The sequence below is a fragment of the Pyrus communis genome, chromosome 3 (assembly GCF_963583255.1).
Source record: "Pyrus communis chromosome 3, drPyrComm1.1, whole genome shotgun sequence".
Lineage (NCBI taxonomy): Eukaryota > Viridiplantae > Streptophyta > Magnoliopsida > Rosales > Rosaceae > Pyrus > Pyrus communis.
In genome coordinates this window covers 18,457,891-18,477,729 of record NC_084805.1, presented here as the reverse complement: position 1 = coordinate 18,477,729, position 19,839 = coordinate 18,457,891, and the positions used below count along the sequence as shown (strand labels likewise).

General features: G+C 37.1%; 2 protein-coding genes and 1 pseudogene across 2 annotated transcripts; all 3 read right to left on the bottom strand.

Moving 5' to 3' along the window:
- On the bottom strand, nucleotides 1–675 carry LOC137728351 (uncharacterized). The gene has a single exon (XM_068467162.1). It carries the CDS (start codon nucleotides 673–675, stop codon nucleotides 1–3), a length of 675 nt encoding a protein of 224 aa, XP_068323263.1.
- A 4,796-nt stretch (nucleotides 676–5,471) lies between these two features.
- LOC137728350 (uncharacterized) lies at nucleotides 5,472–6,113 on the bottom strand. Its single transcript, XM_068467161.1, has one exon. It carries the CDS (start codon nucleotides 6,111–6,113, stop codon nucleotides 5,472–5,474), a length of 642 nt encoding a protein of 213 aa, XP_068323262.1.
- A 1,425-nt stretch (nucleotides 6,114–7,538) lies between these two features.
- LOC137728349 (oleoyl-acyl carrier protein thioesterase 1, chloroplastic-like) lies at nucleotides 7,539–12,313 on the bottom strand (annotated as a pseudogene).
- Between the last annotated feature and the right edge of the window lie 7,526 nt (nucleotides 12,314–19,839).

Sequence of the window (19,839 nt, the reverse complement as noted above, 5' to 3'; positions counted from 1 at the left end):
CTATGGATAGCCACTACCGCCAGCTCCACCATCGCCTTTAGGATTATATCCTTTCCCGCCATCATCATATTTTGGATTGCCTCCTTTCCTGCCATAATCATACTTAGGGCTGTCTCTTTTCCCACCTTGATCATCTTTAGAATGATCTTCCTTTCCATCTCGATCATCTTTAAAACGATCTCCTCTTCCATGATCATACCCTCCATACCCTCCCTTACCCCCATATCCTCCATACCCTCCCTTACCCCCAAATCCTCCATACCCCCAATAACCTCCTTTAGGCCCTCCATATCCACCGTATCCATCGTCTCCTCCATAACCTCCTTTAGGCCCTCTATATCCACCGTCTCCATTGTATCCGCCATAACCTCCTTTCCCTCCATATCCACCGTCTCCATCATATCCTCCGTAACCTCCTTTCCCTCCATATCCACCGTATCCGCCATAACCTCCTTTCCCTCCACATCCACCGTCTCCATCGTATCCATCATAACCTCCTTTCCCTCCGTATCCACCATATCCCCCATAATTTTTGGCATCATAGACCTCCTTTTTCTTTTCCTTCTCACTATTACTGGTCACTTCTTTAGAACCCACCCCTTCAGAACCCACAAGAAACCCTACAAAGACAATGAAAACAAGCAACACCCTTGTTTCCTCCCCAGTAATTTTCATGGCTCTCTCTCTCTCTCTCTCTCTCTCTCTCTCTCTCTCTCTCTCTCTCTACTAGCTAGGGTTGTGATGAGAAGTTTGCATAGAGCTCACCCCTATTAATAGTGGCATTCTGCGAGAGGGAGTGAGAGAGTGAGAGTGTGAGAGCATATTTTTATTAATTCGTGTACTCAGTTTTTGGAATGGCATTGAGTAGCGTCTGCATGGAGATTTTGGTCGTTATGGAATGAGTTACTTGAGTGGGAGTGGGAGTGGGACTGTTAAAAGAATATCAAGTTTGGTGAGGGTTTCTATTGTTGGTATGAAATTAGGTTGATCTGTTGGTAATGGTTAGGAACAAATGGTAACATCATTGATAAGCTTTAATGGCCATGAAAATTTCTGAAGCAGTATTTAATTTTGATGTTTGATGGTTTGAAATTGATACAACTCTAACTATATTAAAAAGAGGAGTAGCATTTTGTGCATTTGAAATTTGAATTCCTGAGCATTTGGAATGAGTCTTTGGGAATGGACTTTCCATCAATATTTCTACGGATTGGGACAATTGGATATAAGATAATGTACTATGTCATGTTTGGTTTGTGTATCTTTCATATTTCATTTTGATAAGTTCAACATTTGAGATTTAATTTCTAATCATTTTGTGTTAGTTCCTAATTGCTATGTTGTCGATATTTGATTTTAGATGAGTTTAAAAATTGAGATTTGATTTATGATCACTTTATTTCCAACCTATATCAGATGTCATCATCTTTTATCACTATGTCATTGATATTTAATCTTTATGTCATCCATGTTTCATTTTGATTCCTCAGAAAAATTGAGATTTGACTTATGGTCTTTGCCATTTTCCAATGTATCTTTCAAAACAAGTAATAGTGATTGTGGGCCGTTGGATTTTTATCCAACAGCTACAAACAGGGGGCCCCTTTAAAGTTATAATAATTATAGCCGTTGGATGAAAATCCAACGGCCCACAGTTTTTGGTCAGGAGGATCCACCCCCCCACCACCCACTCCCTATCCTCTCTCTCTCTCGCCTCTCTCTTTTCTCTCTCCCTGCAACCTGCATTCCTAAAATCCCAAAACCCAAAAACCCTTCCCACCCGTCCCCCCCCCCAACCTTCCTCCACCACCCACCCTCTCTTTTTCCTCTCGCTCTCTTGCCTCTCTCTTTTCTTTCTTTGGGCAACATGCATTCCCAAAATCCCAAAACCCATTACAAATCTCAAAACCCAAAATCTCATCAAACCTCCCAAATCTGGAGAAGGCGATCCTGTTCGACTTCGACTTCACCCTTCCTATCCAGATGGTGCAAGGATTAGAGAGAGATGAAGTGTCTCTGATTTCGGGCTAGGGATTAAAGAGAGAGAGAGAGAGAGAGGAGTTTCTCTGATTTGGGGGTGGGCACGGGTGGGGAGAATGGGTGTGTCTGATTTGGGAGAGGGCTTGGGTGGGGAAGACGAATTGATTTTTTTTATTTTTTTTATTTTTTGTACATGAAGAGGAGTTGCGGGTGAAGCCATCGTCGGCCTCCTTAGGATCGAAGAGGGTGCGTGGTGGAGGTAAGTTGGGGGGGGGGGGGTGGGGAACGGGTGGGAAGGGTTTTTGGGTTTTGGGATTTTAGGGATGCAGGTTGCAGGGAGAGATAGGTGAGAGAGAGAGAGAGAGAGAGAGAGAGAGAGAGAGAGATAATGTGTGTGTGTGTGGGTGGTGGGGGGTGGGGACGGGTGAGAAGGATTTTATATAAAAATAATAATTTATTTTTAATTTTTAATATTTAATTATTAAAAATATATTTAATTATATTTTAATCCAGTGGGATTAGTGAGTGGCCCCCGTCTCTAGCCACGTTAGCACTTAACAGATAAATTAACAGAAAAAATGACGGATGTATGACTTTGTCACAAATTTGTAAGATGAGGTATGACATTGTCACTTTTAAAAGATGAGGTATGAAAGTATCGTCAGACCAATAGTTGAGATAGTTTTTTGTCATTTACCCTTGAAAAAAAGAATAAGCTAAAAGTACTTCAGAATTGAAAGAACACCTGAAGTGCTTTTTGGATTGTGTGCTTCCTTCAAGAAGAACTGCAAATGTTTTTTTTAAGAAGAATTTGCATTTTTCTAAATAATTATAATGTACTCTAAATAGAATGGCCTCTACTTAGCATAAAAGTTTTCTAAAAATGTATTTCCAAATGGGCCCTTGGTTAATTAGCTAAGATGTTTGGAAAAAGAAGAAGATAAAAGTACTTATGAGTTGAAAAAAAACACCTGAAGTGTTTTATGGATTGTATTGTCACACCCCGGGCCCGAAAATATTAATTTCGGGAAATGATAATGGTGACGGCCCAAAAACTTTGCTTTATTTCGCAAAATTTTAAATCACAATTCTTTATTTAAAGTCCTTATCTCCCTCTCAATAAACATAAACATAAACATAATTAATTTATAAGGCATGTGCCTAGGCTTTCTATTAAGTCAAAATTTACTTCTAATAACTCAACTTCTTAACAGAAATTAATTCTTGATTCTTTAATCTTACTTGTTTTATGGCTGCATTTAACATCTCGTTAGACTGCCTATGTACCCTAAACAGGGATCAAGTAATTTGTAGTTCACAATTCATTATTTACCAATTTCCAAACGTATTCTAGTAACCACCATATTCAACACTAACCTTCATAATCCAATTCGTATTAAATGGTTACCAATTATAGATTAAGAATATCGAAATTTACATGAAAAATGGCAACGTCGGCTCCCTGGCCGTGCGCCATTGCACCTGCCGCTGCCAGTGGCAGCTGGCCGCCCTGGCTCGCCGGAAGATTCAATTATTTCTAAAAATTCTCAAAACTTACAGAAATGAAGATCTCAAAGAGTAGAGTAAACTTTATACCTGTGACAAAGTCCAATTTGGCCTGGAAAGGCTCCAATTTCTCTCGAACTCACCGGAAACCCTAGAAATAGGTGTTCTTGATTTGACTCCAAACAAGCTTCGTCGTCCCAACCATTTCTTGGGCTTTGTTCCTGGGGTTAAGGGAAGTCTATTAGTAGTGCTGGTTGACATGATAACATTCAGAAATGATGGAATTTTCCATTGTACTCCTCGCGAACTCGTGGTGGGTTATCCCGAAATTAACCCATTTAACTCGGTTTTTTGATGAAATTGGGAGAGGATTGGATGCTAGGTCAATTTCAGGTGGTGTGTAGCTTCTAATCACCTGAGAAATCGCCTGAAAATGGCGTTGGAGATCATCAATTCCGCCGGATCGAGCCGCGGGTCATGGGATGACCTGGTTTAGTTGGGTGAATTCCCTTTGTTCCTCTCCTTTCTCTCCTTTCCTTTGGCCCTCCTTGGTCCGTCCTCTTCTTCCCATTTCCTCCCCTTTTTCTTTTCCAACCGACTTCCTCCCTCCTTTTTTGTTAGCCACTTCCGTGGCATATTTCCACCACAACAACCCAAAATCTAGAATTTTCCAAATCATGGTGAAATGACTATTTTGCCCTTACCTTCGTTCGCTTCTATTTTATTCGTTATAATTTCGTTTGACGAACGGTTTTCGCCTGCACACTCATAGAATTGAATTCTATCAAATTATGCCAAGAAATACAAAAAGATGTATGAGAATAAAATACGTCCTCGTATATCTACGTTATACCACTAGGGCATTTTTTCCTTTTCCCACGTATTGATAAAATTTACAACGTAAATTATTTTTCAGAAATAAAACTTTAAAATTCCCAATTCTATTTTCATAACCATAAATCGATTTATTTTCAATTTTCTCCACATATTCATAACTATATTATCTAATTCATATCTTTAAAATTTTCAGGGTATTACATGTATGCTTCCTTTAAGAACCACTGCAAGTGTTTTTTTTTTAAGAAGAATTTGCATTTTTCTAAATAATTATAATGTACTCTAAATAGAATGGCTTCTACTTGGCATAAAAGTTTTCTAAAAATGCATTTCCAAATTGGTCCTTGGTTAATTAACTAAGATAGCATGCACACCCGATTGCACGAAAATTCGAATGACAAACCCCATAGATTAAAAGTCACGTGCGAGCCACAAGAGGCCACAGTGGTTAGTTATGTAGGGGAGAGATTTTTTTTTTTTTTTTTTTTTTTTTGAACAAGCGATATTATCTACATTAAAAGGGTGAGAGTGTGGGTTAAACCTCACAATGGGTGAGCCATAATAATGTAGTTCAAATTCCCTTTTGGCAAGAATCAAACATAAAACGTCTCATTTATAAGTGAGTAAGGGGTAGAGGTTATTTCATCATTTGAATATTTATTGAAAAGTAAATTAATTGGCATATGTTTTGACAGATATTTACAATAACCTAATAAGTAACGTTTTGTGAAGACAATATACGAAATAGAGCTCATTCAATCACTATAATGGCTTTTATTTCAAGGTGGAGAGGATTTTTGGACCGGCAGCGGAACAATTTCTATGCACAGATAGGATAAATTGGCCAGTTAAGGCAATGTACGCTCTCATTCAAATTTAAATTTCGTCTTTGCAAGTTATAATAATTTAGAATGCATATCGTCATGTAAAAATAACAGCTAAAGAACAATGGCCTAAAACATAAACAAAATAGAGAGAGAGAGAGAGCAGTGATACTTGAAGCACATTTATTTAAAAACTAAGACCATTACATATAAATTGAGTTAACAACTCAAAGGCTAAAGTTCTTGGGCTCATGATTATTTCTATAGTTAATACGGCCTCAGTTCAGTTAAGCCTTTCAAAGCCTGGTATGGTCGGGTGTGTGACTATGGATAGCCATTACCGCCAGCTCCACCATCGCCTTTAGGCATATATCCTTTCCCACCATTATCATATTTTGGGTCGCCTCCTTTCCTACCATAATCATACTTAGGGCTGTCTCTTTTCCTACTGTGATCATCTTCAGAACGGTCTCCCTTTCCATCTCGATCATCTTTAAAACGATCTCCTCTTCCATATCCCCCATACCCTCCAAACCCTCCCTTACCCCCATATGCTCCATACCCTCTCTTACCCCCATATCCTCCATACCCCCAATAACCTCCTTTAGGCCCTCCATATCCACCGTATCCATCGTCTCCTCCATAACCTCCTTTAGGCCCTCTATATCCACCATCTCCGTCGTATCCGCCATAACCTCCTTTCCCTCCGTATCCCCCGTGTCCATCATATCCGCCGTAACCTCCTTTCCCTCCATATCCACCGTATCCGCCATAACCTCCTTTCCCTCCATAGCCACCGTATCCGCCATAACCTCCTTTCCCTCCATATCCACCGTATCCCCCAAAATTTTTGGCATCATAGACCTCCTTTTTCTTTTCCTTCTCACTACTACAGGTCACTCCTTCAGAACCCACAAGAAACCCTACAAAGACAATGAAAACAAGCAACACCCTTGTTTCCTCCATAGTTATTTTCATGGCTCTCTCTCTCTCTCTTTCTACTAGCTAGGGTTGTGCTGAGAAGTTTGCATAGAGCTCACCCCTATTAATAGTGGCATTCTGCGAGAGGGAGTGAGAGTGTGAGAGCATCTTTTTATTAATACGTGTACTCAGTTTTTGGAATGGTATTGAGTAGCGTCTGCATGGAGATTTTGGTCGTTATGGAATGAGTTACTTGAGTGGGAGTGGGACTGTTAGAAGAGTATCAAGTTTGGTGAGGGTTTCTATTGTTGGTATGAAATCAGGTTGATCTGTTGGTAATAGGTAGGAACAAATGGTAACATAATTGATAAGCTTTAATGGCCATGAAAATTTCTGAAGCGGTATTTAAGTTTGATGTTTCATGGTTTGAAATTGATACTACTTTAACTATATTAAGAAGAGGAGTAGCATTTTGTGCATTTGAAATTTGAATTCCTAAGCATTTGGAATGAGTCTTTGGGAATGGACTTTCCATCAATATTTCTACAGATTGGGATCATTGGGTATAAGATGATATGCTATTTCATGTTTGGTTTGTGTATCTTTCATATTTCATTTTGATAAGTTCAACATTTGAGATTTAATTTCTAATCATTTTGTGTCAGTTGCTAATCGCTATGTCGTCGATATTTGATTTTAGATGAGTTTATCGATTGAGATTTGATTGATGATCACTTTATTTCTAACCTATATCAGATATCATCATCTTTTCTCACTATGTCATTGATATTTAATCTTTATGTCATCCATGTTTCATTTGATCCCTCAGAAGAATTGAGATTTGACTTATGGTCTTTGCCATTTTCCAATTAATCTTTCAAAACAAGTAATAGTAAGTGATGAGGGTCATTTTAGCCATATACATAATTAACTTTCCCAATAATGCACTTGTCAAACATGAAAGTAGAGTTTCATACCAATTCTCAAGTTCCTAATCTGCGAACCAAACGGGCAACTGGATGGGTTAACCCAAATGGCAATGAGGAAGAGTAGGTCAAAGATTTTTTGGCTGAAACGATGGGTCTATGAGTTATTCAAATCCCTTCAATGTAACAGATGAAAAAATGGATCCAATTGTACGTCATAATTTCGATTAGTTTGCTTTTGGTCGTAGATTTCCAGTTAAGTTTTCATTTTTCTTAGGATTTTTTATAGGGAACTTTTATTTGTAATCGAAAAGAAAGTCATCGTATATGCATTGAAATAAAAGTATATATGAGAAGATGCACTCAAAAGAGAGAAAAATGACTTTCTTGAAGTCCCAATAACATCTTCCCTTTAGTATTGAACTTGTCAATTAACTGAAGTTATTGGCCAAAGATGAAAACCGAAACAAGGGACAGAAATATAGGGAGACAGAAACAAAAATCAACCCTAAAACCGGCGAAACCAAGAGATAAGATCATTTCCTCATCTTGCAGGTTTTTCTCTCCAGATGGTTCTCCCGGGTTTATTTTTGAACCGTCGCCTGCTAATCTTAGTAGATGCAAATACTGACGGTAGTCCTTATCATCTTCTGTTGCAGCGGGGGATCAGTTTGTTCCATTACCTGAAAGAGCTGGAGCATCATCTAAAGGTTCAACGTTAGTAAGGGAATCGACTATATGTCATCTGTTGACACTCCCCCCTGTAATCTAAGGTAATTGTTTGCAGTTCATGGCTATCGATGAGTTCTTGAGGCATGTTCTGTAAAAGATATTATTAACATATATACCAAGCTATAGAACCCATCCGACGTAAGAGAGCTCTCCTCGGCTGCGAAATTCAATTAAGCATACTGAGAATACTGAATAAATATGAGAACTTAAAATGAATTGAAGAAACACTAACCACAAGTCCCAGTCTGGAATACTGTGCAGGATCTTCCAGTTTGGCAATTTTCCTCAAGATACTGTTGTTAGGCTCTGGAAATTCTAATCTATCAATGTCAAGGGAAGAAACCAATGAGAAGATTGGCCAAGAGGGATAACCTTATCATACACACACACACACACACGATGAAGTCATATGCAAAAGGAAAAAAAAAGGGTCTTTACCTCAGTTGTCGTGGAGCAAAAATAAAGTGCTCTTCCGGTCTTCCCTAACATCATCGGTGACTTTCTGAAGTCGCCTAGTGTCTTGGTTCATCATCACCCACTTGCTGAAACCATGCATCACATATGTGATAGGTGAGTTTCTCGGTGACTTTCTCCCAAATCTTTTAGAGTTTTTCTTAGAGGTAGGCACAGGCTGGGCTGGGCCCAAATTTAGAGGAACCAGACTGGACTCGTTAAAAAATGCAACGGGATGGAACGGACTGGGTATATGAATTTTGAGATTTGAAACTGAACCTAACCCGACCTGTTTGAAACGGACTGATTCGGGCCGGGTCCACAGGTCCAATTACATTTTTTTTTAAGAACAAATCACAAAGGGGTGAATACATCTTTCACAACCGACCACCAAAAAAAAAAAAAAAAGAACACATGTTTCTTAAATTCCCATCTTTCCCTACCAATATCAACAAATAAGAGCTTACAAAGATGAGTTTACATTCAAATCCAATTCGTGTCCATTCAAATCCAATTTGCATGAAACCTTCCACTAATCAACCAAACACAACCTAATTAAAAATAACCAAGTTTGAAGCAGAACATTCAAATATATACAAGCCTGGAACTATCACAGGACATACATATATTCAAATATACATAAATTAAGAACCCAGAAACAGAAGATTCAAATATGATATTCAATTTTGTGTTCAACCTTTTACCATTTTCCAGCCAAGATACTGCTAAATCTAGAGGATTAGTACCTTTTGAAAAAGCTCATTCGACCTACTGTGGGAATGTGTTTCCTAAGCGAGGTTTTCTTTTACTAACTTTAGTTTCATATAAGCACCCACCTTTTGCATAAAGAACTCCATCAAGAATTTGTTGACTGGAAGATAACCAAATTTGGAAATTTGGAAGTTAGGAATAGACGATGTCTTTCCAGATGCAGCTAATACAGTGACAGCAGCTGCAGCAATAGCAACCATACCTGCACTAACAGCTGAACCACCGGTGGTGAATCGGTGAAGGTCTGGGGTGATGAAGGTGAATCGGTGATAGTTTGAGTTCGGTGACGTCGTTGAGGAGAGATAGGAAATTAAGAAACAGGATAGGAGTGGGAAAAGATGAGTCGACGACGGTGATGGGGTGGTGATGGTCGCGACAACAGTGATGGGTGACGATGGTGGTGAATCGGTGGTGGTCTGCGTTCGATGATGTTGGCAAGGAGAGATAGGAGTGCAAAAAGGTTTACGATGAAACCACGACATGAATATTTGCGAAGTAGTTTGTTAATTTTCATCCGATTGTATGCCATATATACATTCTTAATCTTAGTGCGTATTTTATTCTAGATTCAGATTTCTTATGATTGATCACCTTTAGGAATTTTGCGTCTAGATATTTAGATATATTTATGAGGATGACCAATCAATTCGGTTTATTGGAATTAAGATTAAGAAGAGTAGGCAATCTAGTGAGGATGACCAATATCAAGCTAGTCCTGCTTGGTTGACATGATTCTTCTACGCTTAATGAGTTTTTATGTGTTTAATTGTGTGTCTCACCAATAGGATATAACTATCTTATAAAGTTACAAGAGTTGATGTCTGACCACGAATTAATTCATACCTTAGAAAAAATAACCTTTTAACATTGGCAAGGTAATTGGATAGTAGTTGGTTCTAGAAAAAGTAAATAAGATTGTTATTGGTGAATTCATAACCTTAGGTCTTCTTGTGTCGTGTTTATTTTAATTAATTAATCTTTTATTTTTCTTGTTAATTTTAGTCTTGATCAATTACTTAATTACTCAATTCAATCTATCATTTCTTTGTTTAATCAACTCAAGTGTAATTAATCGGTTAAATTGGTATTAAAGCAATTCTTGTGGAATCGACCTTATATATATAATTGATTCGTGTGCTTGTGAGTTTAATTTGATTTAAATTATTTTATTATTTAGGTTAGTTTAAATATATATCAATATACCTTTAAAATATCTCTAAATAGGTTCACATAACTTTAAAATTGCTAGAATAATCTGACAAAAATGAATCACAATTGCAGAAAACATTCAACAACTTCAATGCGATCTTCAAAATGGATGATCGCCTTATCGGAAAGCAGAGTAAAAAATGCAAAAGAAATATGAGCTAAGATTGCCGTGGTAACAGTCACATGACCCAAACTGCAATGTCATCATGCCCAAGTGGCATCAGTGAAAAACTGAAAGTGGGGTTCCTTTCAAAGTACCAAATAATAACTTTACAGCTCAAAAACCTGCAGCATGCACATGCTTACGGGTTCTTAGAGAGATGTCAGAATGCCCTCTTTTTTTTTCTTTTTTTTTTCCTAATTTTTTTACTAATTTTAGAAAAAAATGAAGAGTTCGAAACTATTACAAAAAGAAAATGTTTCGAACTCAAACATACAAGTAGAAACCTAACATCTTATTTATTAAAATACTAGACCACACATACACCAAACTCAGAACGAAATATCAATGAGAATAAGAAAGTTGATTCAGTGCAATAACATGTTTCTCCAACGTAAATTCCAATGTTGCATGAAAAAGAATAGTATTTTCCATAGTATCGGATTTTCGTAAAGTGTCTTAATTAAAAGAGCTCAGAATAACAAAATTCAGAAATAATATGCACCTTGTTGCTCTTCCAACGACTTAACCAGTGGCACAGTCGTTGAGTATCCAATCGTGTCTTAGTGCCAATTTTTCTTTCTTTTTGGTAGTAATGTGGAGCAAAAAATAATTTTAACAATTATGGAGCTGTCACATGAATTTTTTGTCAAAAAACACAAGAATATTCTCATTAAATTGACAAGGTTCGCATTTAATCCACACACATTTCGACCACTTTGAAGACATGAGTGAGTACAACAATGACAGTTGGGTACCATAGTCAGTCGCTAGATATGGATAAGGGGGCATTGAATACATATGGTGAGCTACACATTAAGTAAAGTTGGAATAGATCCCAGACTTCATAGGGAGATAGCCACCACTACTACTACTACTTTAGAAAGGACCGAATGGCGTGCCTTATACCTGTAAAATGGTGGGGAGACCGGAATCGCTTTTGTCGCTCCGGATTTCCTCTTGGCTGAAAGGGTCGAGGCAGGAAGGAGAACGCTATATATACACCTCTTTGTACCTGGGACTAGACATAATAGCTTGAGAAAGGCTTGGGAAAGTACGTGCAAGCTCTCCTGCCCATGGCAGGAGAAAAGTCAAAGATAGTAAAGATAATAATTTGGTAATTAAGTCTATATATAATACTCTCTTAATTAAAGATAAACTCAAACAGGCAAGGAATTTCAATCATATCCAATAAGGATATTTCCAAGATAATCCTAGGATATTATCTCATAATTAATTTCTTTGGGATTATTCTATCCTCAATCATCCTAGTATTCTAGGGATGACTCACCTAGGTCACTCGGATGACATTGTGTGTAGGGCAAAACCCTAGCTCCATAAATACCTCATCTCCATCATTTTCTTGTTAGGCATCGAAGATCTATTAGCTAAACCTCTCTGCTCCCACCTCGTGAGAGCTTGTGGCTTTGGCCTTGGTCGAATGTGTTTATTTGTTTTGTATATATAATTTCGTCAAAACTAAAAACAACGAAATTTTGCTACCACAACTATGTTTCTATTTCAACAACGTCACTCTTGTACCACATACCCGCATTTTAAGTTTCACTTGCCATATTAGAAATCAAAACTCAAACAAAGAACACCCATTTGTAGATTTCAATATGCATACGGGCAGTAACCATATGAGATGCATTTTCCTCATGGTGGTGGTGGTCGAAAATCCAATCTGTCGAAAACGCAGCAACTTGAGCTTGGTTACATCCTACCTCCTGGCATCACAAATGTTCACGGAAAACGAAAATATAACAAAGATCACAAGCTTATGGTTGTGGTTTTGTAGGGTTTTATATTGTTGTCAGTTTCTTATAGGCAATACTTCCTTATAAAAATCATAACAAGGATCACAAGCTTATGACTTAATATGCACACATACTACTCGTTTACTCTCTATTTTTCTCCCGTACCAGTGCTTCTCTCTCAAAAATTGGTCCTTGGATCCGAAGCTCGTGTCCCTTCAATTCTCTTTTGGACATTACTCGACATATCAATCTCATCCAACATTGACCGAAATAAAGATACAAAAAAAATATATATATATATATTCATCACATACACTCAAGCATATGAAGTGTTAATTAGTAATGAGCTGCTAATCCGTTTTCAGATTTTTGTTCGCTCAACTATATGCTTGTCAACTAATGGTTAATTATTATGTTGATTAACAAGCGAACAGGGTTATATTACTTTAGATTAATTTGACTATAAGTGGGGGGCTTATCTGTATTGCACTTTTTATAAAATTTTTAATTGTTTTTAATCAAAGACGTGTACGGTGACGAGATAGATGTGAATAGACCTGGCAATTTCTGACACGACCCGATAACCCGACACGACACGACACGAAATTAACAGGTGTTTGGGTCGACACGATAACGAATCGGGTCTTATCGAGTAACCCGATAAGCACCTGTTAAGATAACGGGTTGGGTCGGGTATACACGTGGGTAAACACGATACACGATAAGCAGAATATTATTTTTATAATTTTATAACCCTAAAAAAAATACTGTAATAATTATATACATTAATTTTACAATTTTATACCCCTAAAAATTATAATAAATATATATATATATATTAAATTAACTATAAAATTTATAATAATTATAATAATTATATATACTATAATAATTATACCCCCAAAATATTAAGTCTATCTATACTAATTTTATATATATATTAAATTTTATAAAAACTATAATGCATATTAATTAATAATTTAATATGCATGATCAATGCATTTGCCAACTTGCCGCCCTTTTTGAAAAAAAAAATGGAGGGAAAATGAAAATGTTAAGAAAAGTTGAAAATAAAACAAAAAAGTGAGGGAATTAGGGAATCGATATCACATCGTAAAGAGAGTTTTAAATCGATATCACATGTTCGTTATCACATGTTGTAAAGAGAGTTTTAACGAAAATCCTACGGTATTGTTCATTTTAACGAAAAATTATATTTTTACACTAAAAAGTCAATTTTGGTATTATTTACTTTACCTTTTATTTTGTCCTTATCATTAAAACTCAAAATTTTCAAACCACTAGCTATAAATTATAATTCTGTGAAGATGCAGCAGAATGTACTAAAATGTGTTTCACATTAATCTGACTGTTAGATGGAAAACGCTAGGTAAGAAATAAGGACAGACGACGTTATTGTGGGACACAATCATTAAATTGTTCTCTACCTTATGAATCACTAAGGACATTATCGGAAAGAAATCATCTCCGAATCCGTTTCTCTTAATTTATCAAATTAGAAAATCTGTACCGTTGAAATTTGATTCAACAGCTACAAACAGGGGCTCACTTTAAAAGTTATAATAACTTCAACCGTTGGATCAAATTTCAACAGCATGAATTTTCTGATTTGGTGGATTAGAAGGAAGAGATCTGGAGAGCATCATTTTCCAACATTATCTACCGTAAAAACAAAAAATAAAAGGTAAAGAAAAAGTACAAAAGTCAAATTGGGTGGATTTTTCTATCTGTTAGGCCATTTTCAAGTAACCCGGCCAAATGACCATAGGGCTAAAAATAACTCGAAATGACACGAAAATCGTCTCTAACCAAGGGTTAGGCCAAATGGCTTGTGGGCCCCACCAGGCCAAAACCACCAAATCAGGCCAGCAGGCTAACCATTTCTAGCCAGCCCCGATGAGCCTAGCCCACCTTTTTATTTTTTATTTTTGGACGAATTTTTTTTTTTTATAAATATTTCTATTTTTTTTCATACACAATTTCTCACATACTTTTCACCATTCCATACCATCTTATCTCATTTTATTTTAATTATCCACATTCTATTCTCTTCCAATAATCTTTCCTTTAATTTTTTCAATAATTTTCAAATAGCCACCTCTTTCAATAATCTTTTAATATGCCCGAAAATCTTATTTTAATATGGTGGTTTAATTTAATTAACTATATTAATTCAATAAAAATAATAAATTATGTTTGGCCTATGGCCTTTGGCCCCCTCGGTTGGAGATGGTATAAAATATGGTATGACATTGTTCATTAAAATATAATTTCTTGCAGGGCTATGAGGCTAAACATAGCCCTTTGGCTCTTATTCGGTTGAAGATGGCCTTAGGTTTTTCACAGCAAGTCGAAAAAATGAGTGTGTGTACACTATACTTGATCAATCCCGAAACTACCAAGTACCGATCAATTTCACACCTTCAAGGACCCACTGAGGGGTTCATACTGATACACTCATACCGAAGCACAAGAGTTTCCCTCTAACCAAGAGGCCAATCACAGCACGTCATACGTTAACATCAGAATAAAACTCATAGAGTTCTACGTTGACCATGGACGAAAGTTGGAGACTCTCCTCACCTACAAAAGAAGACCATTCTCCTAAAATTAATCCGGAATGTCATTATTGTACTTAAACTAGTCATTAGAGCATCCCCAATGAGGGCTCTATCCTCGATGATGCTACTACATTTCAAGCTTTAGCGAGAAATTTCATCCCCAATGAGCCGGAAAATGGGGTTAGATCCACCACTAGGGCTAGCAACTTTCTTTCGTGGGTAGCCTAAAATTGGGCTATGTATTCCAAAAACTAGTGGGTCCTACAAAAAAAGTAGTAATCTATGTGAGCAAAATTCTATCACTTTCTCTCAACTTCCTAATACACTTATACTCTCCTTTTATTCTTTTTTCTTACTTATTTTTCTTGCAATTTGGCTAATTAATGATTGTTTTAAATTCCATAAGAATTAAAATTTCAAATTGATTTATCGTTCATGAGCATTGGTGGGTGAAATTTTCAAATAATTTTTTTTCAAAATTATATGATACTAATTTTTGTGACAACCCATCCCTAATTTTACGATTTTATTAATTTTAAAAGAGTGAATTGACGACAATGCCCTAGAGGTAAGGATTTTGACTTCCGTTGGCCGTATTTTCATGACGCATACAAGTTACTATTTTGTCATATTCTCGAAGTACGCGACAATACGAACGTATAAGCGCAATCAGAATAGAAATTGGAGTTACGGTACAAAACATCGAATATCGAAGGTAAATTAGTAATTTCATGTTTAGGGATATTTTGTATTGTTTGTGAGACATGTGGGGCCCATGCCTCATTCCTTCACCATTCCCGTAACTCCCTATCTCTCGGGACACCTATCCTTTATTTTCAAATCTCCCCATCTCATTTCCTCCACTAGATGGCTGCCACATCATTTTCTCCCTCTAGCTTTCTCTCTCTCTTTTTTCTTCTCATTCTCTCCTTCTTGTTGTGTTATTTCTCTGTCGTATTTCCTTCATCATTTCTCCCTTTTTCCTCCGTTTTACAGAGACTAGCAAACCCAGCTGCTTCGGCGAGACCTCTTGTCACAGTGCCACCACTCACCACGACAGCAAGATGACACCCTCATCGTGTCTCATTCTCTGCCATTTGCTCCACCTTTCTCACCTCTTCTCGCCCATCTCTGCAAGTGCAGAGAAACTACATCACCATCATCCATGCCATTTTGACGAGCGCATCACCGTGAACTTGGACCTGTCGCGACCATTAACCAAGGATCAACACCATCGAGCATGGAATTTCCACTACTCGGTGGCCATTGCCACTGTTCATCATCTTCTCTGATGAGTTCTCATCGATTCTAACCAAGGGTTGATGTTGAAATAACTTGGTAGAAGAAAATTGTATAGTTTTTTTAGCAAAGGTTCGTGACAAATTGACCATCTTTAGGCCATTTTTCCGGCCAGAATCATCCATAACTTGGCTCCACTTTGGTATGTTTTTGTTCCCTACATTTCTAACTTCAAAATGGCTTTTGAATCATCAAGTTTGGTTAAGTATAAAACTAGAAATTTGCTCTGAAAGTTGGGATGAAATCCTGTAGTTTTTCCAGCAAGGATCCGTGGCCATTTGGCCACTTTCAATCCAATTTCCTAATCAAAGTTGACCACGACTCGGCCTAACTATGGTATGGATTTGTTCCTCCCGTGCTAAGCGTCATTTCCATATAAATTATGTTGTTTTTCTTGAAATAAGCTCCTAAAGTTGGGGGAAAAACACGAAAAATTCTGTAAAACTCACGATGAAAGCGTGTGAGTTGCCACTCTCTCTCGCGTGTGCAGTGCGTGGCTGCCAGTGTAGCCACTTATGGTGGCACGTAGAGGGACTCGAGGTCCCTCTTTAGATTTCTCGACGTGCTGTACGCGAATCCGCTGTCTGTTTTCCGAAATTCAATTGTTTTAAAATAGTTTCGTTATTAGCCATACTTTGTATGAAAACGCATTTATACGTTAGTACGTTACGTATTTAGATAAATGGTTTCATTTCTAGGCGAAACGCATCGCAATGACTCTCGATGCTACGAGGTGGGTTCGACTTGACAACATGATTTATGAGTGTGTCTTTTCTTTGATATATATATATATATATATATATATATATATATATATATATCAGTTTAGTTTCCATATATACACATCTAATAATGAATTTCCTATATGAATGCCGTAGTTGAATTAATATTTATCGAAAATGATGTAACAAAGAGAATTAGGAAATCATTATGAATCTTACAGGATGCCTTAGCTAAATTTACGGATATGAATAATATTATGATGACTAGAATTATCGAATCATTATGGCATGATTACATTTATGTTATTTGCTCATTGTTTACTGTACCGGTGTTAGTACTCACTCGGGCCAGGGTCAGGCTTTCACGTGTATGTGCACATCGCACCGTACGCTCACTTTGGATCCATTGTATGTGCCAGCCTTATCGTATAGGTTGTAATAGGCAACTTCGACTCGTATGTGCTGCGCATAGCGCTAGTCTTCACGTGATTGTAGTACTAGAGCGTATACCATTGTTACACTTAGTCCTGTTCATGTCAGAATACCTCTGCATGAACTCATGTGTCAACATGTGTCAATGAGCACTTGATATGAGATGTTTGCTTATGCGAGATTATGTTGATTACAGACGTCATGCATTTATTTACAAAATATTGTGTTGTATTTAATTCTTGAGTTATTGCAAGTTACAGTAAATACTTTCTTACTATACGTGGTATGTATATTTTGGAAACTATACTTATTTTACGGCGAGGGGTTATTATGTTTTTGAAAAGGTTTTTACAAAACTTTATTTTTAGGCCCACTCACCCTTATTTTTCTTCTCTTTAGGTTTTTAGTAGCTAAGCTTTCGTATCAACGAGGATTTTTGGCAAATCTTGGTATTGGAGATTACCTTCAATGGTATAATTTGCATCCTACTTTACTGTACTTTACTTATGCTCTGACATCACATGTGAAATGGGTTTATTTCCGCTCACAACACACTCTTAAAATTAGGCACTTTTAGGTTTAAATTTATTCACTTTTTCCACATCACTACACCTTATGGCTTCGTCACCCTCCTGGTGTCGGCCAGCACAGCTCGATTCGGAGTCATAGTGGACACTTCGGATTGGGGTGTGTCAATTTACCAATTGGTGCTAGGTAAATTGTTGTGTTGTACGTGAAAATCAAATTATTTCAGAGGGCAAACTGGGGATTTGCTTCTTTCAACGGATGAGATTGAGATAAGAAAATCTAATCCAACGAACGATTCATAAGTGATGAAATTTAACTTTGTCACAGTTTGAACTTTTTAGGTTGAAAGGTTCATAAAAAAAAAAAATTTAAGATATCATGTCCAAAAATTAACTTAAGAAAAGCTAACACAACAAAAAAATTATCGATTAATCTAATTACTATATATATATATATATATATATATATATATATATATATGGGAGAGATTATTTAATAAAGCCCAAAGATTCCTTGGAGTTTTAAAATGGGCTATATCCATCACTTTTTTTAGCCTTATATAGAGCCCCTCACTAGGAATGCTCTTAAAACCCACTAATGATGATTATGCTTGAACCTGTGTATTTGTGTAATACCTTCACTATTAATGAGAACTCCTCTACTCTATGGACATAGCCAAACTTAGGGTGAACCACGTACATCTTGTGTTTGCTTTCTTATCTATATCTTTTTACACATCATCATTACTAGGTGACTGGAGCAACCGAATGAAAGTCATTAACTTGACACTTTACGTTGTTCCAAAATTTTCACTGATTTTGAGCATCAACTGTCACATCCCTGCCAGGGCCCCCGCCACATCTCGGGCTCAACTCCACCGTAGCACGATATTGTCCGCTTTGGGCCCCGATCATGCCCTCATGGTTTTGTTTCTGGGAACTCATGAGCAACTTCTCAATGAGTCACCCATCTTGGGATTGCTCCAACCCAATCTCGCTTAACTTGTGAGTTCTTATGAAATCCGAAGCCAATGAGCTCCTAAAAGGCTTCGTGCTAGGTGGAGATGGGAATATACATATAAGGCTTACATGATCCTCACCACTGGGCGATGTGGGATCTTACAATCCACCACCCTTAGGGGCCCGATGTCCTTGTCAACATACATCTGGCCAGAGATTGGCTTTAATACCAAATTGTCACATCTCAACTTGGGCCCCCACCACATCCCGGGCTCGACTCCATCGTAGCACGATATTATTCGCTTGGGGCCCCGACCACGCCCTCACGGTTTTGTTTATGGGACCTCACGAGCAACTCCCAATGGGTCACCCATCTTGAGATTGCTCTAACCCAATCTCGCTTAACTTCAAAGTTCCTATGGAATCCGAAGCCAATGAGCTCCCAAAAGGTCTCATGCTAAGTAAAGATGAGAATATACATATAAGGCTTACAGGATCCTCACCCCTAGGCGATGTGGGATCTTACATTAACAGAGAGTTATACTAATATATTAAGATTATATGTGAACTCAATATATTAAACTCATGAGTTTAATATATCAAACTCATGAATGTGATATATTTATAAAGTAGTAGGTTCTAAAGTATGACTCTCATAATTATTAGACTAGAACGTCACCTAATATAGCTTTCCATTTTTGTAAGATACAAATAAATGTTTAATCCCAAGGCCGGACCTTAGGGTACCAGAAATAGGCGCCGCCTAAGGCCCCCACTTCCGGTGGCGGTGGGGGGGGGGGCTAACTTTTTTAATATGTATAGATAAATTTTACAATTAAAATTCAATAAAAATATGAAAAACATAAAATCATAGCAATTGAAAAATAAGTGGTTGAACAATTTGATTATGTAAACTTAATTAGTACATTTGTGTCTAAAAACACAAAAATTGTAATATTTAATTAATGTTTGCATATGCTACTTAGTACTATGGTCTAGTGGTATTCCTCTTCACTTGTAAGTGAGAGGTCTTAGGTTCAATTCTCGCCAAAGGCGAATTTGAATAACATTATTGCTAGCCGATTGTGAGGCTAAGACCATCCCCCTCTCCTTTAGTGTAGATAATATCGTTTGTTCAAAAAAAATTAAAAATGATTAATGTTTGTATATGTTTCTTCTTTTGATATTAGTTTTAATGATATTTGATGTAGAAATAGAATTTTTTTTTATTTAGCGAT